We start from the raw sequence: 21,483 nt of genomic DNA on the forward strand, positions 1-21,483 counted from the left end.
TCGCGCGGGACTTTGACATCGTCCGATCCCTACTGAAATAGACTCTGAGGAGGTGGAGACGTCGGCCATCTTTGTATCAGCCTGGTGTGAAACAGTGATCCAGTGACTCGTGCGGACACTCCACAGACCTCACTGCCAACAGGTTTACACAGGGAACCGTTTCTGCGGTGGAACGCGGTTCCAATGAAAACTGTGCGCTGGGGTCTGCGGATCATCCGCGGAGGAGAGCGCGGACGGTGTACTGCTTTGAGAAGGAGCTGAAAACCTTAAAAAAAGAGAATAAACGCCTTTTAGAGTCAGAACAGTCGAGCTTTCTGCAGCGAAACAGGAAGAAGCTTCATTTTCACGCTGCCCTGTTTTAAAATCAGCTTTTTACACAAGAGCGGGAATTCAGACAGAGAAAGTACTGAGGCTGTGCATCCTCACGTGAATATTACTGTGTTATTTATCATCAATAGTTGTTTAAATTCCCTCTGACTCAATGTGCAGCAGCTCCTGTTAATCTCAAAAGGTTTCCTTCATTAGTTATTAACTGTTAAATTAATTTAATGTCAATTAATTTCATTAAACGCTGAAAATTTCCACGACTTTCCCAAAGCTTTAAGGGTTTTCTGACACTTTTTTAGCTTTTCAAGGTGCATTTTCCAGCTTTTCCATCTCCTCACAGCTGTGAATTACATATTTAATAATGTTTAATAATCTAATTTTATACAAACAGTTAAATAAACAGTAAAAATCACATAATTCCCATGACTTTTTCCAAAGCTTTCAAGGGTTTTTCTAAAGACAAATTCAAACACTTTTTTAGCTTTTTCTAGGTGCATTTTGCACCTTTGTGATGGTGTTACGTCGATTTTTAGTTGATTTGCATTAATTTGTAGTCATTTTGAGTCAGTTCTAGTCACTATTTGTTTGGTTTTGGTTGTTTAGTGTCATTTTGTTTCTCTTTAATAGCTCTAGGTCCATTTGTGGTCATTTTGCACCTTTGTGGCGTTTTTACGTCGATTTTTAGTTGATTTGCATTTATTTCTGGTCATTTTCAGTCATTTTTAGTCGGTATTTGTTTGGTTTTGGTCGTTAAGTGTCATTTTGCATCTTGAGACCATTTTAAACAAGGAAATAAAGCGATTTGGCAGAAACACTGATGAAGCAGTGAAAAGGTTCTGTAAACAGCAAAGTGGCTCAAACTCATTTAATTAAAATTTGTCTTTATCTCGTTTTGGAAAAATAGCTCTTCATTTACAGTTTACTGGTTATTGCACTTCTTTATCACACAGTGTTTTTTTTTTTTTTTGCTGTAAACAACTACGTTAACGTTTCAGGTCTGAAACTGTTTCCTGTTTGTAAGTAGACTTCCTGTGTGACCGACACAAACTACGACTCTGCAGGAGAAAATGGGGAACAACAAAATATTTTCCAGGACATTTGACGCTGTCTCTGGTTTCTCCTGTTTCCCATGAGCAGAGTAGAAACCCTGAACTCATCTGCACGGATGCAACATGTTTCTTTTATATGATTCGGGTGAACCGACCCTTTGATCTCAGTGCGTTCCCTGTCACTACGGTGTGTGAGCAGCAGCAGCAGCAGCAGCAGCAGCAGCAGCAGCAGCAGCAGCAGCAGCAGCGTGCAGGAGATAAAGACGGAGAATGGGTCGAGTGTTAGACCGTCACTGAGCCCCGGGACCTTTATGAGTTTGACCTGTGACCACAGCTGGAGGCCTGGGGGGGGGGGGGGCAGCCGAGAGGATTAACAGAGTTCAGACCAGACGTTGACCCGGGAACTTTTCATTAAGAGAAGTGTTAAGAGAGAAGCTCTCCGCTGGACCAGAACCACAGACAGACCTCCTGTGATGCACCAGCAGCCTCCACAGAACCCCCCCCCCCCCCCTCCCCCCGAGCAGGTTCAGTTAAAAACTCCGGTCACAGGCCGTACAGGGAGTCTTATCGCAGAGCATTAGATCCAGATGTGCTCCGTGAAGCCCTGGGATCGCAGGAGGGGGAGAGAGAGAAGGAGACGGCTCGGAGCTTTAATTGGGAAAACAGGAGGAAGCATCAATTTTACTGCCTTTAATAAGTTAAAGCTCCGTTTGCTCGCTGCTCTGGACCTTCCAGCGCAGCCGGCGATTGGCCAGAACATGTGCTTCTCATTAGCGAGCCTTTACCTCGAACCAATACCTTAAAAATGCACACACACACACACACATACACACACACACACACACACACAGAGGCAATAAGCTCCTCCAGACCTTTGTGGACTCCCTCACTTTGCTGGTAGGAACATGGAGGATCCTTTATGAGCGAGGAGAGAGATCCCATTAAATGTTCAAAACACTGGTAGGGTTTGGGGTGAAGGGGTGAAGCGGGTGGGGGGGCTGGGGGGCAGGGGGGGTGGGGGGGCTGTTAAGAATTAACTAGACTGTTCAGGGGCAGTTAGTGGGAGAGCTAAACTCCAATTACACCCCAGCCTGATTTAAAACCGCCTAACCTTCGTAAAATTACAGCTGCGCGTACGTTAAGAGGCGTCTGGGCCGCTCTGTTGTTAATGCGTTACTTTACTGACCTGAGGAGACAACACACACACACACACACACACACACACACACACGCACAGAGACACACACACACACACACACACACGCACACGAAATGCGTGCACACAGTCACAGCGATCGCTTCTATTTTTGCAACAGCTGCTATTGTACACTTTATTTGTTTCAAATAATATGAAGTTAATTTAATATACTTGGTAAATTTTGGGCTTATTTAGATTATTTTATCCTCTTTACTTCACGAGCTGGTCACCAGACTGTACGACAGCACTCAAACCAACAGACAGTCTCTATAAAAGAGCTCTAAAGCCTCTGGATACAAAACCCTTCTCCTGCCACGTCTGCAAGACCCTTAAAAAACACACTTTTTTAAGTTTCCATCATTTTAAAACATGTAGATTTGCGTGTTGTGTGTATAAAAGTCTCCACGGTCTCGCTCCACCTCCACTGTCTCTGGAAGGTCTGAGAACCAGGGCCTGTGTCAGAGGAGACTGTGAGATCCCCCACAGATGCACTGCGTTTGGGAAGAGTGTGTCGTCTGTTGTAGGGGGGGAAACCTGGAACAGTCTTCCCTCCACAATAAGGGCTCGACTCACAAAGTGGTTTAAATCAAATCAAAAGTGCGACCACTGACTCGACTGTGTCATATTACACATGACGTGTGGGTCTGGTGTCCTCCTGAGTGTGTCATGTGTTGTGTCTCTTCTATTTGTATTTTATTTATTTAGAACAAGAAGAAGAAGAATTACTTTATTCTAACGGGGAAATTTAATTTTTTCACTCTTATTATATTATTATTCATGTTACACACACACACACACACACACACACACACACACACACACACACACACACACACACAATTAAGGTGAGATGTCAGAGCGAGGGGGCTGCCAGTGATCGGCGCCCCGAGCAGTTGGGGGTTTGGTGCCTTGCTCAACAGCACCTCGGTAGTGCCCAGGAGATGAACTGTCACCTCTCCAGCCACCAGTCCACGCTCCATACATGGTCCACACCGGAAATTGAACCAGCAACCCTACGGTTCCCAGCCAAGTCACCTATGGACTGAGCTGCTGCCGCCCCTATAATCTTATTTAGTAGGATTTGTATTTTTTCTACGGATGCAAATGAGCATCTTTGCTCTAATCAGGCACTTTTACAGTGATGTGTTATCGTTGTTCATTAATGTGACTGTCCCTGACACATACAGGATTGATTGATTGATTGACTCTCTCTCTTCCAAACACCACGCCGACCGTCCTCCTGACGCAGAATTATTTGGTGTTTTGATACAAAAACATGAAAAAACACCCGGTGATTGCTGATTGGTGAGTTTATGCAAATTTAACTTTGGGTTGGAAAAAAAGAATCGCTTCATCTTGAGTGAGTGAGTTTATGGGGTTTGTTTTGAGTGCGTTTCCCGTCCTGAGAGCAGCAACAGAGCGAGCACGTAAAGATCTTTGTCTCAGGTTTCAGCAATTATTGAAAATATGGAAAAAATAAATTAAATCTTTATGAAGAAGTTACCAACTTTGACGACTGACGCACAGGGTTCCTGCACCTTTTCCAAAGTCAAATTCAAGCATTTTCCCGTCATTTCCAGGTGCATTTTGATGCTTTTCCAGCACCTTCCAGCCGTTTAAACTCCATATTTGAATCCAGAACAATCCTCAGTACACAGTAAACTTATTATTACATTTGTTCATTACATTAAATTAGACGTTATTGTCCTTTAAACAACAACATGATGTTTGGAGACGGCAAATTAAAGGAAAACCAAATCCACAGAAATAAAATCACAACTAAAATTCTATTTTTCATGAAGAAAAATGTCACAAAATGCCGTTTTCAGTCTCAAATATACTTGAAAGAAAAGATTTATATATTTATTTAAATGTTTTATTTGCCCTTTAATTTAAAAAAGAACAAATAAAAGAGAAAATGAAGTAGGAAAGTAAATAAAACCACAAGTTTTACTAATTACGTCATTTTCTCTATTATTTTTCTATTCATTCATCTTTTTTTTAATTAAAATTAAATAATACACAAATATATAAATGTATAAATGCATTTTAAAGAAAATCCAAAGAAATATAATTAAATAAATATATATTTTAACTATTCTGATCATCTGTTCATCATCACACGTGGTTTTTCAGGCAAAAATGTCCTAAAATGCTGTTTTCAGTCTCAAATATGCAGATACACACACACACACACACACACACACACACACACACACACACACACACACACACACACACACACACACACACACACACACACACACACACACACACACACACACACACACACACACACACACACGCACAGACACAGAGACACACACACACACGCAGCTCTAGGATGGATGGAGTGGGAGGTGATGATGACAAGTGGAGGCTCTCTCTCCACTTTCATCTTATCATCAGGAGGTCGTGACCTCTGGTGTGTGTGTGTGTGTGTGTGTGTGTGTGTGTGTGTGTGTGGGGGGGGTCTGGACGGACAGAGGGGAGGCTGTCCGCCCTCTGCAGAGATAAGACTCTCTGCTGCAGAGTGTGTCGGTGGAGAGAGAGGACGGTCGGCAGTGAGAGCGGATGATTAATGGCACCTCGGAGCGCGTTACACACATGCGCAAACACACAAACACGGGCAAACTCCACGGTGTCAGAGCCGTGAGCCGGCGCAATATTTCACTGTTAACTTATATTAAGTGTGCACCTCGTTTCCTGTAGGAGAACCCCCCCCCCCCCCCCCCCCCCCCCCACACACACACACACACACACACACACACACTTCCCAAAAAGCAGCGCTCCTCTAAATCTCTGCAGACCTCTGCGCCTCTCCGGCCGCTGCTGCGAAAACATTTGTGCAGAGGCGGTGGCGTGTTATTCTAACAAATATATTTTATTAATTATGCGCCCGTTACCCGAGACTCCCCCGGAGAGGCTTCAAAAAACACGACACAAAATAGCTCCGTCGAGGTGCTCCTGACCCCGCGGACGAAGACGAGGATTCGCACGCTCTGCAGCTCTCAGGAGGTCGCCGCTGTTAACGGGCTCGAGGCCGCGGCGTGTGTCAGCGCTGCACCTACACTCACACCTCAGTTATAATAATAATAATTAGATATTATGAGTGAGTTTGAGTCCGGAGTGATGGTTTCTCCTTCTGCGGAGGCAACATACAGAACGACCTCGGTCATAAACGGCGTCACAGAGTCACAGGTTAGAGAGAAGCGTGCGTCTCAGCGCCCACTCTGCCACTGAATCAGCTCAAATCTTTCTATTATAGAGATGAAAAGTCCATCGCTCATGTTGTTACGGGCGGATCACGAGACAACGGGGCCCCCGGGCGCAGACACGCAAGAGCCCCCGTCGCCATCTTTAGTTCTTTTGCGTCATTTTTGGTTGTATTTTTGTCTCTTTGTGGTCGTTTTTGCCAATTTTCCATTGTTTTGCACCGTTATGTGCTCATTTTGTGGTTACTCTGCAGTTATGTGGTCATTTTGTGGTTACTCTGCATTTATTTGGTCATTTTGCACCGTTACGTGGTCATTTTGCACCGTTACGTGGTCATTTTGTGGTTACTTTTCAGTTATGTGGTCATTTTGCACCGTTACGTGGTCATTTTGCACCGTTATGTGGTCATTTTGTGGTTACTTTGCAGTTATGTGGTCATTTTGTGGTTACTTTTCAGTTATGTGGTCATTTTGTGTTTACTCTGCACCGTTATCGGGCACCGTGCATCTCTTTGTGGTCATTTTGTGGTTGCTTTGCAGTAATGTGATAATTTTGTGGTTGTTTTTCATCTCTTTGTGCTCATTTTACACGTCTTTGGTCGTTTTGGTTCTCTTTGTAGTAGTTCCGGGTAGTTTCTTGTCATTCTGTGTCTATTTTCAGTCATTTAGCGTCTCTGTGTGGTTGTTTTTTTGCATCTCTGTCTCTTGTTTGTGTCTCTTTTGTCATCTGTAGTTGTTTTTTGTGTCTGTTTTGTAAATCAGTGCCCGTGACCCCAGCAGGCCTGTTCAGTAATCCATCCCCGCGTGTTATTATCCTGCAGAGTCGATGCCCTGACGCTAGAGTCCATACATTCAGAGGAAAGCCTCTACAATATAACCAACATGCACAAAGTTTTTAGTCACGCAGAAGTATTCCTGTGAGTGTCAGCGCGCTGTAACGTAACTAGTTATCACAAACACGTGGAACACACGGCGTCATTAATAACCTGATTACCGAGCAGCGAGGAGACTTTGGGGAGGAGACCCGTCTGGACCATCTGGCTGCGCAGCGTCGTGTCGAAGGAGAGGTTGAGCAGGAGGCGCAGGGTGGTGGTCAGGAGCTCCTCGTGCTCGCAGGGGACCAGCCGGGACAGCTTCTCCACGGCGAGCGCTTCGGCCTGCAGACGACACACACACACACACACACACACACACACACACACACACACACACACACACACACACACACACACACACACACACACACACACACACAGACACACGTCACAGAGTTTAGCTGGAAAAGCCTGAAACAGTGACAAGAAACTCCCCAGAAACTGTAGAAATGTGAACGTGACTCATTGACCATGTTTAAAAGGATTTTGAAGATACCTGCTGCTACAGCTGTGATTCTCTGACTCTAAAATAATGTTAAAAAACAGACAAATATGAGAAACATGTAAGGAAAAATGTGTTTCACTGTCTTTATTTGTCTTTATGTCCGGACAAACAAACGGTTTGATGTAATATTTCACTCAAATACAATTATTATGAGTCTGTGTATTTTATGGTCTTATTTCCATTTTTAAGATTAAATTAATCATTTTTTAACCTCAGTTTTCTGTGTTCCTCTTCTTTCTTTCCTCATATTTTTTTTTTTTTTTGCCGCATATTCGAGTTTCCACATTTTAAAACAAGCGTTTTACACGTGAGCGTGAATCCAGACGAGGAACAGAAGCAACGCTGTGGCAGATAAAAGGGAAGGTCAGCGGTGCGTCCTCGCGTTTATAATTGTTTTGCTTTATTATTGATATTAATACATTTCCTTCTAACACAATGTGCAGCAGCTCCTTGACGATATTGCCGTAACATTGAAATTCAAGTGTTTGAGAGCAACGCTGAGTCGATTAGTTGCTGATTGCAGCTTCTTAAAGATGAAGATTTTGTGTTTCATTTCCTCCTCTTTGACAGTAAAACGACTTTGAGATGCAGAAGGTTGACGGGACCTGCAGAAGGTTGACGGGACCTGCAGAAGGTTCACAGGACCCGCAGAAGGTTGACGGGACCCGCAGAAGGTTGACGGGACCCGCAGAAGGTTCACGGGACCTGCAGAAGGTTCACGGGAGCTGCAGAAGGTTGACGGGACCTGCAGAAGGTTCACAGGAGCCGCAGAAGGTTCACAGGACTCGCAGAAGGTTCGAGGACCCGCAGAAGGTTCACAGGATCCGCAGAAGGTTTCAAGGAGCTGCAGAAGGTTCACGGGACCTGCAGAAGGTTCACGGGAGCTGCAGGAGGTTCACGGGACCTGCAGAAGGTTCACAGGACCTGCAGAAGGTTCAAAGGACCTACAGAAGGTTCACAGGACCTGCAGAAGGTTCACAGGACCTGCAGAAGGTTCAAAGGACCTACAGAAGGTTCACAGGACCTACAGAAGGTTCACAGGACCTGCAGAAGGTTCACAGGACCTGCAGAAGGTTCACAGGACCTGCAGAAGGTTCAAAGGACCTGCAGAAGGTTCACAGGACCTGCAGAAGGGTCACGGGACCCGCAGGAGGTTCACGGGACCTGCAGGAGGTTTGAGGGACCTGCAGGAGGTTCACAGGACCTGCAGGCAGGTGGAGGTGTTGAGCTGACGACTGCACAGCAGAGTCTTTAGGGATCCCTGATGTGTGAACATGTGCCCATCGCTGCTGCTGCTCCTCAGTCCGGTGCTGCTCGTTAACGTGTCTCCCTCTCTCTCTCTCTCTCCCCCAGAGCCAGATATCACGGCCACGCAAACCTGCTCCCAGTTAGAAAAGAAACGCTGCTACTGTGTGCAAAACCAGCTCCAGTCGCACCGTCACAAACCAGACCTCTAGCCATAATCAACTGCAGCCCGCGTCAATTACCGCTGACATCCCCCTTCCATTAGTGACAGCAGCGGGGAAATAAACCTGTGTCGGGAGCCTTATCTGATGTGGAGAAAGTCGCTGATGTTTGCAGAGTAAATAAAACCCCGATGACACACGGTACCATTAACCATCGGCCCTTTGAATCAATTAAACACCCGCGCCCTTAAATGGAAAGACCCTCTCTCCCACTCTGCTGTAAACGGATCTTTTCCACCGAGTCGAACGTGTTGAAACCACAAGTTTTCCTGCAGGACACATGCCGGAGCGGGTCAAAACCCCCCGGAGGGTTCTTTAATCTGAATCAAGAGATACAGTGAAGGGGAAACAAGGAGATAAACCCGGTTCCTAACAGGGTCTGGCTTTGATAAAGACCCACAAACTGGAGTGAGATTGGAACCAGGTGGAGGCCGGATTAGTCCGCGTACGAGCGCCGCGGGACACGTGGACCAGAGAGTTAAGCATTTATTAAATTGAAATTTGATCAGCGTGTGTTTTTCTTTTCTGCAGCAGAGGAACAGCTTTAATAAGTGCAAATGACTTTTTACAAAACAAATAGTTTCCTGTGATTGAGTTTAAATGATCTCCAAACAACGTCTCTAACGCACGCGGTCATTAGAGGCGTTACACACGGACTCAGTCAGAGACTCATTCAACGTTAGATCCTAATGAACGTGGATCCAAGCGTGCTGTTGCTTCACTGCCGGATCGTTTTCTTATTCGACTTCACTAATTCTTGATTAACGTCTTGATTCACTGGATCGGTTCCACGTGTTTGTGAAGTTCTGCCTGAATAATCCAGTTGTGAGAGTTTGTAATCAGATATTTTTGATGTTAAAACAGAAAAACTAAGATGAGAAACTTCCCCAGTTCATCGCTGACAATGAGACGTCTGAAATATCCTGTTTAAATATGCAAATGAGGCGTTATCTGATGAAATATGAGCTAATATTCATACATTTCCAGGTTCAAAATTCTTTTTCCACCTTTCCAGCTGTGGTAAATTCCTTATTTCTACAAATACATAAATATTGAAAATGATTATTTAACTTTTTTAATTACTTTAAAATGAGGTTTTCTGCTATAAACAACTAAAATTGTGTTTCATAACACCAGAGGAATAAGACATTTCAAATATTTAAATAAATAAATTTGTTGTAAAAGAAACGCGGAAACAACTTCAAGCATTTTCAGCACTTTCTCCAAAATTCGAGGACTTTTCAAACCTTGAAAACACCTTCAATCGAGGATTTTCAGCCCCTGTATAAACCCTGTGTATTACAGTCAAATGTTTTTACAGATATATCTTTCTGTCCCTCCATAAATCAGAAAATACCGGCATAAAAATCTAATTTCTCCATGTGTTTATGAGTCAGTCGTTTCATGAATGAGGCTGTGGTGTCACTCTTTCATCTCACAGAACATTTACGTTTACATTTTATTAAGTGGATCGACTCACACGCGAGTTTCCTCCCGCTGTAAATGTGTTTTAAACGTATGAAACGTGTGTGTGTGTGTGTGTGTGTGTGTGTGTCACCTGCTGCTTCACTCGCTGCGCTGGGCAGAGAAACAGAGTCAATGAATCAGTTAAACACTGTGGATTTCTTCCCATTGAGCCGACATGAAAACTGTTTTGGTTTGGTATTTTTTCTGCTGTCACTCGGAGCTCGTCACATACGGACGCTTCAGGTCCGTCAGGTCCCGACACTGTGACTCGCTGCGGGAGCTCCCTGACGGCACTATCGTCTTACTGCTGACATAATGTTCCTGTCTTATCCGTCGCTCTGTTGCTGTTTAGCCTCTTACGCTTTGATGAGTCAGAGACATCTGGTCACACGTGTGCAACTAGATGTAAATTTCAGTCGTAAACTCTCAAACTTTGGTCACAAACTTTGCTGCAGTCTGGAGCCCCGTGTGACCAACGCCGGCCTACCTTCTCTGCAGAACACGTTTAAAACAAAGCAAAACAAAAAAAAACATTTTTAAATATTATGTTTGAATCGTGTGATGCGTTTGAACGGCGCCGCTTTCCCGTTAGGGCTTCCACGCTCCTAAAAACTGAGTATGAGCCGCGTTACCATCACGTTTACACCTCTTCACTGAATCAACTCTATATGGAAAACATTTCCATTCAGCTTTTTGAATGAGATATTACATTTATGGAGACTAGACAGAGTAAATATATAAATATATATAATAACTAAAAGCGTCTCACCATGTCGTTCTTGTTCTCCAGGAAGATGGAGAGCTTCTTGAGGAAGGAGACGACCACCAGCAGCAGCTCCTCTTCCTCCCGCTCCAGGATCTTCACCAGCATGTGGACGATGTTCTTGTTCCTCATCTTCAGCTCTGTGCGCGTGTCTTCAGCCAGGTTCAGCAGCAGACACAGAGCAACTGCGGGGGATCGAACACACGGTCAGGGCTGATGGGTTTGATCTTTTTCTTAATGTCATTTATCGTCTTTGTGAATATTGGACAGAAAATCAAACCGGTCAGCGTTTCTATGTCAAATATTCAGGTTCAGCACGTCCTCAGAACCGGGGTTACGTCCAGGTGACTACTACAATCTAATACAATCTTCCGAGTTATTCCACTGTGCCTCCGTACCGTGCCCAAACACGTTTCACGGCTAAAGTCTGGTTCCTTTGACCAGTGTGAGTGCAACCGTACCACGTCTAGGAGCGGCCAGCTTGCCGTCCACGGCCCGTTTGGGAGAGGTGGGCTTTAGTAAAGCACGTGTGCACATGTATGAGCACGAGCGTGTGCACGTGTACGAGCACGAGGCCTACGGCGGTTCTGAGGTCATTTCCTGTGCGCCTGTTGGGACGTAGAAAAAAGAAGGAGGGACCATGCGCGGACATTTCAAACAATGGCGGTGAAAGGTTCACGTTGGTGTGATGCGGAGGTGGAGTGTTTACTGCAGATTTGGTCGATGAAAAGATTCAAAAACAGTCGACAAGACGCACAAAAACTCAGAGGTCTACGGAAAGATCTGGAAACAAAGCCACGCATCGCCATGACGTCATCAATGCGTGTGACGTGTTACGGCGTGATGACGTATAGGCAGCAAGAAGCATTCTCCGAGGCCCAGGTAGTGTGAGTACAAACGGGCCTGGAGGGGGGGACAAGGACCCTAAAGCACGGGGCACGGGACGGAGGCACAGTGGGAGGGCGCCCTGAATACTCCACACTGAACATTTCAGGGGCTTTCTTACTCATTTCGAGGTCTGTGTCACTGTTTTGCATCTTTTGTGACTGTTTTACATCTATTTTAAGTGGTTTTGCATCTTTTTGTGGTCGTTTTAGGCCGATATCAGGCTGGAAGATGGACTATGTAAAGACAGATGGCTTGGTTTCTGTCAGTGCAGGTAAAGTGTCAAACAAAAACACCTAGCCACATACTGTATATAACGTGAATATGATTGTGGCGGTTTTCACGATCGGCTTGTTAATAGCGTGGTATTGCGATTATTACGACAGTCCTGAGACGACGCCAGCGCCTTGCTGAGAGATTTCCACCAGGAAGCGCAGGAAAAAGCCGGAGCGTTCTGAATAAAGACGCTGTGCAGCTGCGTTCACTCTCTGCTCATTGGGAACGACAGAAGCAAAAAAAAAAACCCTGCTATGTGGACACTCAGCCTTATTCAACAGCAGTCTGAGAGCATGCCAACTTTAATCAACTCTGGAGTCAACTGACTACACTGACCCCTCACAGCTCCGGTGTCTGCCGCCGCCAGAACGTGACGGCGGACGCTGCACGTCAGAGGAGTCTGGAGTAAAGAGGGTTTGTGCCGTTACCTCTGAGGAGCTGCTCCTGCTTGGTCAGAAGACTCTGGTACTTTCTGAAAGACTTCTCATGTTCTCTCTTCAGGTTCTGGTTCTCAGAGAATTCCTCACGTGAAGTCAGTCAAGGAGCTCAACGGTGCACGACATTACACCAAACATCGCCCGTTTTAGTCAGGAGAAACTGTCTCGATTGTTCAGTCAGTAAAGGATATAAGCCTTCTTCTTCTTCTGCAGTTCATCCTGCCAGAGGTCGTGCCTCTTCAGCTCGTGCTCGATGATATTCATGCACAGGGCCCCGATCTTGAAATGCGTGACCAGGCCGTGGAACTGTGAGAAACTGGAGGAGAAACGAGAGAAACGAGAGAGAGACAGACTTCCATTTATCCAAAAAGTGTATTTTCAAAACTGCAAAAGCCATCGGGGCTTCCAGCTGGGAGCTGTCATTAGAATGACCCAACCCGTCACCCCTGAAGTAGTTTACAAAGTAAACTGTCAAAATCAAAACACATTCAGTCAAACAGTGTGTCCCGGTCCGGCTTATAATCAGTCCAACTTGAACCGTTCCACAATCCAAACAGCATAACACGAGGGATGGACGCGGGCCAAGAGCGACGATCGCTTTTCACAAAACGCGTCCTCTCGCAGCCTAAAATCAGCCCTGACAGACGTTTATGTATTATTCTAGCCAGGGCTAATTTTAGTGTTTCCTAAGCCCCAGTTGGAGAGTGAGACTTCAGTACGAGGTACGCTGCCAAAGGTGGACGACTACTGTAGGAGAGAGGGAGAGCGGAGAGCGGAGCTGCACACAGACAGGCTAAACGTGATGAGCGTCCTCATCCGGTCGACTGATTGTGCTTTTAATACAAATAACAAAAACTATATGTTGCGTGTTAGTGCTCTGGTGATGAGGGTCAGTTTCTCCACAGAGCAGTTCAGTTCCTTAAGGATTAAAACAGTTGTTTTTTGGTTTCCATTGTCAGAAAAGTGGTTTTGCACCAATAGAAACGCTCCATTCTGCCCCGTCATTGTGTCGCCCCTCTGTTGAAGCAGCCTTCTCACTGAAGTGCAGCTACAAATAGGCCGGTCACCGGCGGTAAATTGTCCCAGAGATGATTGGGAGAAGCGATAATTTAGCTGTTTTGAGACCATTTTCAACTGATATAATGATAATGTCATAATAATGCAAGTCCACTTCTTTCAAAGATTGTTAAACGTAAATAATATTTAACTCTAGAACTGGAAGACGTTTTAAATATCAAAAATAAATAAACAAAGCAACCAAAAGAGGTGAATAAAATGGTCTCTTTTAAAACAAATGAGACACACCGGCTCGCTCAGGTGAAGTGCTTCATCTTTGTTTTTAGTCCTCAGCACATCTCAGCTACTGTGTCCTCTCAGCTGCTCCTCACAGGGCTCTCCTGCTGCACTCTGGGTAACTCCATGGGTCCCCAAGGAAAGTTGTGGGAAAACAAATCGATGCAGCGTAGTAACGGGATCATTTGCACGATGATGTACCGCTACATGGATGCTCGATCATTTTTTAATGCAAATGCAGCAGAAACTTTTTGGTACTGGAACTTTAGTAAACCCTTTACTGTCCCTAAAGCAGTTTCAGTCCAAAGCAACTGGACTTGGTTATTTGTCTAGGAAGACGTTTCACCTCTCATCCAAGAGGCTTCATCAGTTCATGTACACATCTGACCAGGCTGGGACTGGACCAGGACCAGGACCAACTAACTGGTGTGGAGATCCAGGTTTTTAACCTCTCACAGGCCGATGATGTCACTGGAACCATTTGTGCTCCAAGTGCCAACGACCGTCGTGAGAGTGACAGTCGTTTGTGGGAAGTAGGTCTTTACTTGGTTAGTTCTGGTCCAGTCCCAGCCTAGTCCTGGTCCTGGTCCTGGTCCAGTACTTGGTGGAAGTAGGTTTGGACTTCGTTAGTGCTCTATTGAGTCTTAACGACCGTCGTCAGAGTGGCAGTCGTTGGTGGGAAGTTGGTTTCGGCTTTGTTAGTGCTGGTCCTGGTCTAGTCGTTAATGGAAGTAGGTTTGGACTTCGCTAGTGCTGGTCCTGGTCCTGGTCCTGGTCCAGTCGTTGGTTGAAGTAGGTCTGGACTTGGTCAGTGCTCTATTGAGTCTGAACGACAGTGGTTGGAGTCACAGGAGGACGTTTGTGAACAGTTGTTCTTTGAGGTTAGATCGTTGAATGAAGGGATGAAAGGGCAGCACTTTAAACTGGAGATAAGTGGAGTCTCAGTCCAGTTGCTTTTGACTGAAACTGCTTTGGGGATAACGATGACCTGGACAAATGCGAACACTCACAGGCTTCACCCTTTACTGGTTTTAATGGGTGATGAATTCTCAATCATCGACTTCTCTTTGGGAGTAGAAGTCGATGATTCCTAACGCGCAGCGGTCATGAACGCCCTGCTCTGTGTACGTCTGACCTGCTGCTTTACCTGGAGAAGCAGAAGAAGACGTAGATGATGGTCGTTGCCAGGTCCACGCTCTGCTTCCAGTCCTCCCTCAGGACTCGGGCCAGGGCTCCGAGGGCCGTCTCTGAGCGTGGACGCAGAGAAAATACACAAATCAGCGAAAGAAGCACACACAAAAGGGCGACACACTGCAGACGAGAGAGAGAGGGATGAAATGCAGAGCGTCTGTGTGTGGAGTCAGATGAGAGTCAGGCGGAGCGGAGCGCGAGGTGCAGCTGGAGGTTAATTCGAAGGAGCGTGGGGGAATGTGATGAGGTCGGAGGCTCCTGGGGATGTTTGAGCTATGGGTGCTTCTCAACGCAGAGACGTGCGTCCCAGGGTTCGTCTCCTCTTTCCCCGCTGACCCCCGGGCCTCTGGGTTCACACGAACACTCGGCTCTTATCAACACCGGCCCGGCTGATGCGGCGCGGCAGAACGGAGCGAGCGTCTGGCCGCGTTATGACAGATACAAATGAAGCGGTGCCGTGTCGGCGCGGCTGCAGAGCGTGATGGCTCCGTGCTGTTGTGGAAGAAACGGGCCGGTTGTCACGGAAGAGAGCAGGAGTGAAGCCGATATTTGTTTTCTTTTTGGTAAAAAAGGGAGACGAGGGTTCTACGCTCTCGTCCAAATCCAGTTTTAGTCCCAGACACATGGCTGCACTTTTAAACTTCAGCCATCGGATCCACTTTGACGAGAGGAAGATGATTTTATTTATCTTTTATGAGCACGAAAGTTCATCCTAGACACTTCCAGAGCTGTCAACCACGTATTCTTCTTCTTCTTCTAGGCCGCCACACCACCACTCGTTATAGGGTCAGAAAAAAAGATGGAGGACATTCACATAGACAGACGGAGGTCCCATCTTCCCTCCATATATGACCCATAGGGTCCAATGGGCCCCTTGGCACAGACATGTAAGAGGCCCAAATTCAAAGAGTCGACTTTTAGTGGTTTTGCATCTATTTTGAGTCCTTTTGCATCTTTTTGTGGTGGTTTTGCATCTATTTTTAGTCCTTTTGCATCTTTTTGTGCTGGTTTTGCATCTATTTTTAGTCATTTTGCATCTTTTTGTGGTGGTTTTGCATCTATTTTTAGTCATTTTGCATCTTTTTGTGGTGTTTTGCATCTATTTTTAGTCATTTTGCATCTTTTTGTGGTGGTTTTGCATCTATTTTTAGTCATTTTGCATCTTTTTGTGGTGGTTTTGCATCTATTGTTAGTCATTTTGCATCTTTTTGTGGTGGTTTTGCATCTATTTTTAGTCATTTTGCATCTTTTTGTGGTGGTTTTGCATCTATTTTTAGTCATTTTGCATCTTTTTGTGGTGGTTTTGCATCTATTTTTAGACATTTTGCATCTTTTCGTGGTGGTTTTGAAACTATTTTTAGACATTTTACATCTATTTCTAATCATTTTGTGTCTTTGTCGTCTATTTTTGTCTCTCTGTGGTCGTTTTGTGCCTATTTTCAGTCATTTAGCATCTCTTCATGGTTGTTTTGCATCCCTAAAGTCATTTTTCTGGTCCTTTTTGGTCGTATTGTGTATACCTGAGGTCATTTAGCATCTCTTTTCTGTTATTTTCTGCAACATTTTATGAGTCAGGGCCCCCGGGCCTGTGCTCGGTCGGCCCGTTCAGTAATCCATCCTTGGACTCCTCCAACCTCGACAAAAGGCAAAGGAGATAGCTCCACTTCCTTCTTACCTTTCAGAATAAAAGCTCTGTGAAAGTGAATGGAGGAAGGTTACCGTTCTGGATGAGCTCCTCCAGGTTGTCGGGGTTACGAGCGAGTTGGAAGATGAGCGTGGCTCCTCTGATCTTCTCCTGGATGTCCTCGTACAGCAGCTCTACGTACTCATCGACGCTGTGGATGCTCGCCTCCTCGCCCAGCTGAGAGGAGAGAAAACGGTTTGAAAACACTGTTCACTCTCTCTCACACACAAACACACACACACACCAACACCTTATTGTATACTGGACGATTTACCTCCACTCCCGTGTACGGCGTGAAGTCTCGAGGTGAGATGCTTTTCTTCTCTTGGTCATCTGTGAAAAGGAAACACTCAGCGTCACGAGAGCGATGACTTCCTCTTTCACCTTGAACCACGGATACACCGGTGTTGTTTGTCGGATCGTTACCGTTCGCCTGCTTGCGGTTCTGCAGATAGAAGAGCAGCTGCTCCACCTCGAGGACTTTGGACGGGTGAATCAATCGACATTCCTCCACCACCTTCCGGGCCAAAGAGGACGTATCCGTGTGTGCGTTCAGGCTTTTCAGGCGAATGCTGGAGGACCAAAACATGCAGACGAGCTCGTGACAGAACTGCAACCATTGCTGCTCATAGGGGAATTGTTGGTTCTCTGTAAATCATAAAGGAGTCAGAGTGTGGTCTTTACCTGCCCCATGTGTAAAGTGCCTTGAGATAACTGCTGTTAGGATTTGGCACTGTGAATTGAATTGAAATATTACTATCCGTTCATCTTTTTGAGTAGGTAAAAAACGTCCTCTATGACTGTAAGGTCTGCACTTGTACTTAACTTGTTCTTTGCCCTCTGCAGTCTGTACTGTTTGTGTTGTGTGTTGTGTCTCCTGTGTGTGTGTGTTGTGTCTCCTGTGTGTTGTGTGTTGTGTCTCCTGTGTGTTCAGTCAGTCTGTAACTTTGTGTTTTGCTGCTGCCGACCTGACCAGGTCTCTCTTGCAAATGAGACCCTGGGTCTCAATGAGCTTTTACCTGTTTAAATAAAGGTTCATAAAAATATCTCTAGTCCAAAGCAAAAGTCATGGATAATGACAAAAAATCCATAGTTGCAGCCCTAGTTTATAACAAGCCCCCACCACAGCCACTTCCTGGTTGATCGGATGAGGAAGTGCCAGAAATGTCAGTTCTCCGTGTGTCCACTAGGGGCAGGTTTCATAAATGAGCAGTTTCTCATTGACCTGACTCCAGATGGATTCTCCTGGTTCTCATGGTTTCAGCAGATCCATCTGGACCCTGGTTTAAAGATCTTTGTGAAGGGGTTAAAACCCTGGTTTCTGATTGGATAAACCATCTGTCTGTCACCAACACACGGGCCAAACCAACCAATCAGATGAGTGAATCATGTGACGTGCTAACAGCGTGGAGGCAAAGCTCAGAAAGGAAACAACATGTGGGTAAAGGAGATTTTCCCTTTCTGTTTAACGTGAATTTACGGATCAAAGGCCCAATTTCAGGAGCCCGGTCCATATTCAACAGAAGGATCCAGAGAACAAAGAGTTAGTGAGCGGCTCGCTCCATAGCTGCTCATCTCATCCGTGGAAGCCTCCATGTTGAAACCAGGAGCCAAAACGTGTGCTAAAGTGTCCTCTAGGAGCCTAAATGTGTGCTAAAGTGTCCTCTAGGAGCCTATAAGTGTGCGAAAGTGTCCTCTAGGAGCCCAATTGTGTGCGTAAGTGTCCCCTAGGAGCATAAACGTGTGCTTAAGTGTCCTCTAGGAGCAAAAACGTGTGCGTAAGTGTCCCCTAGGAGCCAAAACGTGTGTTAAAGTGTCCTCTAGGAGCCTAAATGTGTGCTAAAGGGCCCTCTAGGAGCCTATAAGTGTGCGAAAGTGTCCTCTAGGAGCCCAAGTGTGTGCGTAAGTGTCCCCTAGGAGCATAAACGTGTGCTTAAGTGTCCTCTAGGAGCCCAATTGTGTGCTTAAGTGTCCTCTAGGAGCCTAAATGTGTGCTAAAGGGCCCTCTAGGAGCCTAAACATGGGCTAAAGTGTCCTCTAGGAGCCCAATTGTGTGCTTAAGTGTCCTCTAGGAGCATAAACGTGTGTTAAAGTGTCCTCTAGAAGCCCAATTGTGTGCTTAAGTGTCCTCTACGAGCATAAACGTGTGCTAAAGTGTCCTCTAGGAGCCTAAACGTGTGCTAAAGTGCCCTCTAGGAGCATAAACGTGTGTTAAAGTGTCCTCTAGAAGCCCAATTGTGTGCTTAAGTGTCCTCTACGAGCATAAACGTGTGCTAAAGTGCCCTCTAGGAGCATAAACGTGTGCTAAAGTGCCCTCTAGGAGCCAAAGGCCCAATTTCAGGAGCCCGGTCCATATTCAGCAGAAGGATCCAGAGAACAAAGAGTTAGTGAGCGGCTTGCTCCATAGCTGCTCATCTCAGCCGTGGAAGCCTCCATGTTGTTTACACTACATTAATGTTTCGTTGTGATGAAATTAAAATCACAGCAAAACTGAGGCTTTGTAATATTGAACCCAGTTTTATTTCATATCCAGGTGCAGAGCTTTTACATAAACGGCTCCAGATCAGCTGATGAAGATGTTTTAGCTGAATACTCTAGTGTCGACCAGTGAGATCCACTGCTGCACAATATGTTTATGAACGTATTTGATGGCGGTCGTCCATGTTTTCTGTTTACGTTCGACTTAAATGGTCTGGAACGCTCTGAAGTCGGGGCTCGTAAAGTCCCAGTGTTAAGGAACGCAGCGTAAAAAGTCTTAAAGTGGGAACTTGGCGTAAGATACAGAACAGATTTGTCTTAAAGGTGTTTTAAAGACAAAAGGGTGGGGATCATCTACAAAGAAAAAACACAGTAAACTCACATTTTCTGACACTCTTTGCGCTCTCCGACCATCGGGTTCCCCAGCTCTCCCAGGACCGTCGCCTCCACCTCGTACTGGACCACGAGGGCTCTCTCAGTGGGGTGAACCTCCAGAGTGCAGCCCTTCACTCTCCTGTGGGTCGGACAGAGACGCGGTGAGAAAACACTTCAGGAAGCACTGACTGTAAAACATCAGATTTGTCATTTGGGACGGTTTATGGGATTTTCAGTCATTTAGCATCTTTTTGTTTTTTCTGAACGTACACATTAAGCTAACGGTGCTGTTAGCTTCTTTACGCTGGTCATACTTAACCTGAATGTTTGAATTATTTATGAATAAAACTGATATTATTATAAATGTCACAGAGGAGCCTCATGAAAAACCTGCTCTCAGTGAAACCGTTACTATCTGTTCATCTGATAAAGGTTTCTAATGTCATCAAGCCGGCCTTTATCAGCCGCTACTAACCGTTAGTAGCCTTTATCAGCCGTTAATAACCGTTATCAGCCGTTAATAACCGTTAGTAGCCTTTATCAGCCGTTACTAACCGTTATCAGCCGTTAATAACCGTTAGTAGCCTTTATCAGCCGTTAATAACCGTTAGTAGCCTTTATCAGCCGTTAGTAACCGTTAGTAGCCGTTAGTAACCGTTATCAGCCGCTACTAACCGTTAGTAGCCGTTACCAGCTGTCAGTAGCGTTTATCAACAGTAAGTAGCCGTCACCAGACGTTAGTAGCCGTTAGTAACCGTTAGTAGCCGTTACCAGCTGTCAGTAGCGTTTGTCACCAGCCGTTAGTAGCCGTTACCAGCTGTCAGTAGCGTTTATCACCCGTTAGTAACCGTTATCACCAGTTAGTAGCTGTTACCAGCTGTCAGTAGCGTTTAGTACCCGGTAGTAACCGTCGCCAGCCCTTATCAGCCGTTAGGAGCCGTTGTCACTCGTTAATAGCCCTTATCAGTTGTTAGTAGCCTTTTATCAGTCGTAACCAGCAGTAAGTAGCCGTTATCAGTCGTTTGCCAGCCGTTAATAGTCATTACCAGCCGTTATCACTCGTTAGTAGCCCTTTTCAGCCGTTAGCAGCCGTTATCAGTCGTTTACCAGCCGTCAGTAGCCGTTATCAGTCGTTACCAGCCGTTATCACTCGTTAATAGCCCTTAGCAGCCGTTAGTAGCCGTTATCACTCGTTACCAGTCGTTTATAGCTGTTATTATCCGTTAGCAGCCGTTATCAGTCGTTTACCAGCCGTTAGTAGCCGTTATCAGCCGTTATCACTCGTTACCAGTCGTTTATCAGCCGTTAGTAGCCGTTATAAGCCGTTATCAAGTCGTTAATAGCCGTTACCTCTTGAGATAGCGCGGGTCTCCCGCCTGTACGCTGTCCATGTCTGATAAGAAAGAAAGAAGTCCCACATTAAATGACTCTTCTGCTCTAACAGGACCAGCTGATGATGATGGTGATGGTGATGATGAAGACAGGGCGGATGTTATTGATCCGTGCAGCTGGTTGCCAGGCGACCACCTCAGCTCCTGACCCGCTAACATGATGAAGCTAGCGCGAGCTAACGTTAGCACTGCTGCCCCCTGGAGGCGCGGAGGACTGACGCTGCTGCTCCAGGGACACGGGTGCACTGTGAGTTTAAATAATAATAATAATAATGTTATTCATATATCTGTAAATTATTCCTCCTCAAAAAAAACTTGCATCTATTTTTAGTCATTTTGCATCTTTTTGTGGTGGTTTTGAATCTATTTTTAGTCATTTTGCATCTTTTTGTGGTGGTTTTGCATCTATTTTTAGTCATTTTGCATCTTTTTGTGCTGGTTTTGCATCTATTTTTAGTCATTTTGCATCTTTTTGTGCTGGTTTTGAATCTATTTTTAGTCATTTTGCATCTTTTTGTGGTGGTTTTGAATCTATTTTTAGTCATTTTGCATCTTTTTGTGGTGGTTTTGCATCTATTTTTAGTAATTTTGCATCTTTTTGTGTTGGT

General features: G+C 45.5%; 1 protein-coding gene across 1 annotated transcript in view; it reads right to left on the reverse strand.

Moving 5' to 3' along the window:
• Window positions 1–20,961, reverse strand: part of kifap3a (kinesin-associated protein 3a) — a 47,183-nt gene extending 26,222 nt beyond the window's left edge. Inside the window, exons 1-10 of the mRNA XM_083911120.1 lie at window positions 20,835–20,961; window positions 19,492–19,623; window positions 17,058–17,203; window positions 16,906–16,964; window positions 16,667–16,808; window positions 14,904–15,003; window positions 12,655–12,779; window positions 12,455–12,553; window positions 10,872–11,050; window positions 6,784–6,946 (exon numbers count right to left, since the gene is read on the reverse strand). Of these exons, the coding sequence (XP_083767246.1) occupies window positions 6,784–6,946; window positions 10,872–11,050; window positions 12,455–12,553; window positions 12,655–12,779; window positions 14,904–15,003; window positions 16,667–16,808; window positions 16,906–16,964; window positions 17,058–17,203; window positions 19,492–19,623; window positions 20,835–20,875 (1,186 nt within the window). The 5' untranslated portion in view covers window positions 20,876–20,961. The remainder of the gene's footprint in view (window positions 1–6,783; window positions 6,947–10,871; window positions 11,051–12,454; window positions 12,554–12,654; window positions 12,780–14,903; window positions 15,004–16,666; window positions 16,809–16,905; window positions 16,965–17,057; window positions 17,204–19,491; window positions 19,624–20,834) is intronic.
• Between the last annotated feature and the right edge of the window lie 522 nt (window positions 20,962–21,483).

Source organism: Echiichthys vipera (assembly GCF_963691815.1).
Source record: "Echiichthys vipera genome assembly, chromosome: 3".
NCBI classification, from domain to species: Eukaryota; Metazoa; Chordata; class Actinopteri; order Perciformes; family Trachinidae; genus Echiichthys; species Echiichthys vipera.